Source organism: Atta colombica, unplaced genomic scaffold (genome assembly GCF_001594045.1).
Source record: "Atta colombica isolate Treedump-2 unplaced genomic scaffold, Acol1.0 scaffold47, whole genome shotgun sequence".
NCBI classification, from domain to species: Eukaryota; Metazoa; Arthropoda; class Insecta; order Hymenoptera; family Formicidae; genus Atta; species Atta colombica.
The window spans coordinates 3,594,859-3,597,098 of NW_017259536.1; the positions used below are offsets into that span (position 1 = coordinate 3,594,859).

Below are 2,240 nucleotides of genomic sequence, written 5' to 3' on the forward strand. Positions count from 1 at the left end.
CGCTCGACCCCATGTTGCGAAAGTGGTCAAGACATATTTGGAAACGTTGAAATGGGAAGTCCAAACGTTGAAATGGGAAGTCCCCACCCGTCGTATTCTTCAGACGTTGCTCCCTCTGACTATCACTTGTTTCGATCAATGACCTGACCAGCACTTCCAGTCTTATGAAAAAGTAAAAAATTGGATCGATTCGTGGATAGCCTCAAAAGATCACCAGTTTTTTCGACGCTGGATTCGTACGCTACTCGAAAGATGGGAGAAAGTAATGGCCAGCGATGGACAATACTTTGAATCATAAATGTATAACCAGTTTTTTACAATAAAGCCTCGAATTTCGAAAAAAAAACGGTGGAAGCAAAGTTGTACACTTAATATAATAATATATAATAATTATTTTAATGTTTGGAATAGATTACAACATCAAATCTGTTAATCTGAATGGTGATTTTTTTCTTGGACATGAAAGAATTGATATTTTGTAATTGTATTGCTGAGGATAGTTCCAAAGTGAACTGAAACGTATTTTTTGGAATAAAGATTTAAGATTGCGTATTAATTATTATTGATTCTCATTTGCCATGATTTTTTTGAATTTTTTGTTCTTAAATATAAAAATTGACTACTAGTGAACTGAATACTAGTGATAATACAGCTTATAATTGCTGAACAAAAATGTTATAGATAAGTACAAGATTCAATAATGGATAGTTTATAAACTATTAAAAATGTAAAACTTATACTTATAGAGATTTACTTTTGATACACCATAATTGAACCATCATTCATTACTCAATAATAATTAATTGTTGAACTATGTGATATCATAGATGAATCTCAATGAATTACAAATTTTACATCTTTAATACATCAGTTGAAAACTATCTACTATTGAACCTTGTGACATTTTATTTACATTATTAAATTACGTTATATGTAAAAACTAATAACATTTTACCGCACAGAAAAAATAATTTTGCTGAACTATCTAAAAATGTAACTAGATATAAAGCTGAAAATAATTTTGTTTAGACATCAAAATAATTATATATGACATTCAAACTGGTTGGTAAAATGTCGAAACTTTTTACAATATTATCATCAATGTTTAACTCGTTATTGTAGCTCATAATGATCCGAGACATTTTTAAACATCTGTATTTTCTTACATACTTCGTAGATTTTAACTAATCGCCCTGTAGTTGGAGCTAAGACTTTCTAAAAAAAACTATTGTTGACATTGCGAGATTAGATCAAAAAATATTCGGGTTATCATGATTCACGTCAACGTCTGTAACATTTTAGCATCACAATGACGTCTGGTTAAGCATTTTACAAAATTATTTTTATGATCTAACAAAATTATTTGCAAATCTGTATTTAGTTAAACTTTTAAATATTTTAGCAAAACCGTTCTTCCTTTGCGCGATTCCGTTTTCTATACAGTTAGTACTTTGGATACATGTTTCTTTGACTTATCACTCTGCTCTTATTCGTATTGAAGTAATCTCGACATGCCATGGCTAATGAATAATTGTACTGATTGTAGCGCGAGTGAGTTAAATTGGGCTTTCACTGACCTAGAATAACTGCAAAGATCGTCGTGATCATGTAATAAGCAATCGCACGTGCACCGATCCTGCCACTGAGCGATAGATCGAGAGAACCAATGGCCGATATCAGACTCGAGATGATTAACGGCAGGATCAAGCTTTTGAGCATACGGAGGAATAAGTCGCCGAGGTAATTGATGTACATGATCTCGCGAGGTGTCCATTTTTCACGTGTGTTTCGTAAGATGATGCCGAGTATTACTCCACCGACAACGCCGCTAACTGTCAACATAGTTAGCGCGTTGTGGCTCAGACAAGCTCGCATCTTCTGCCCCGTAGTCTGCGGCCTCTTGCTGGGTTCTTGGGGATAGTACGAACTCCTCTCCTTGATCTTGCCCTGATTCTCCGTTCCCGATAGCGGCGACCTGGAAACAAATTGATAACAATTTCTCTTCTTTATATAACTTCTTTATATAACTCTCCTTTTATTTAATAATCTTTATTATAATATTTCATGAGTATTGCGTCATAGTCTCATTATTTCAAATAATTCATTGATAACGAGTCGGTTTTGGAAACTATGAGAGATTTAATACTTTTTAACAAATTATTTCTGTTACGCTTGCTAATTCTGAGTTTCGAGCACAAGAGAGTATCTCGCGAAAAGATAAGATTATTGGATATATATAT

General features: G+C 33.3%; 1 protein-coding gene across 4 annotated transcripts in view; it reads right to left on the minus strand.

The window, feature by feature from the left end:
• The window catches only part of LOC108691555 (excitatory amino acid transporter 1), a 24,723-nt gene that overhangs the window by 5,886 nt on the left and 16,597 nt on the right, over nt 1-2,240 (minus strand). For all 4 annotated transcript variants that reach the window (XM_018199341.1, XM_018199343.1, XM_018199342.1 and 1 more), the window contains one exon: nt 1,578-1,975. In XM_018199341.1, coding sequence (XP_018054830.1) covers nt 1,578-1,975 — 398 coding nt within the window. The remainder of the gene's footprint in view (nt 1-1,577; nt 1,976-2,240) is intronic.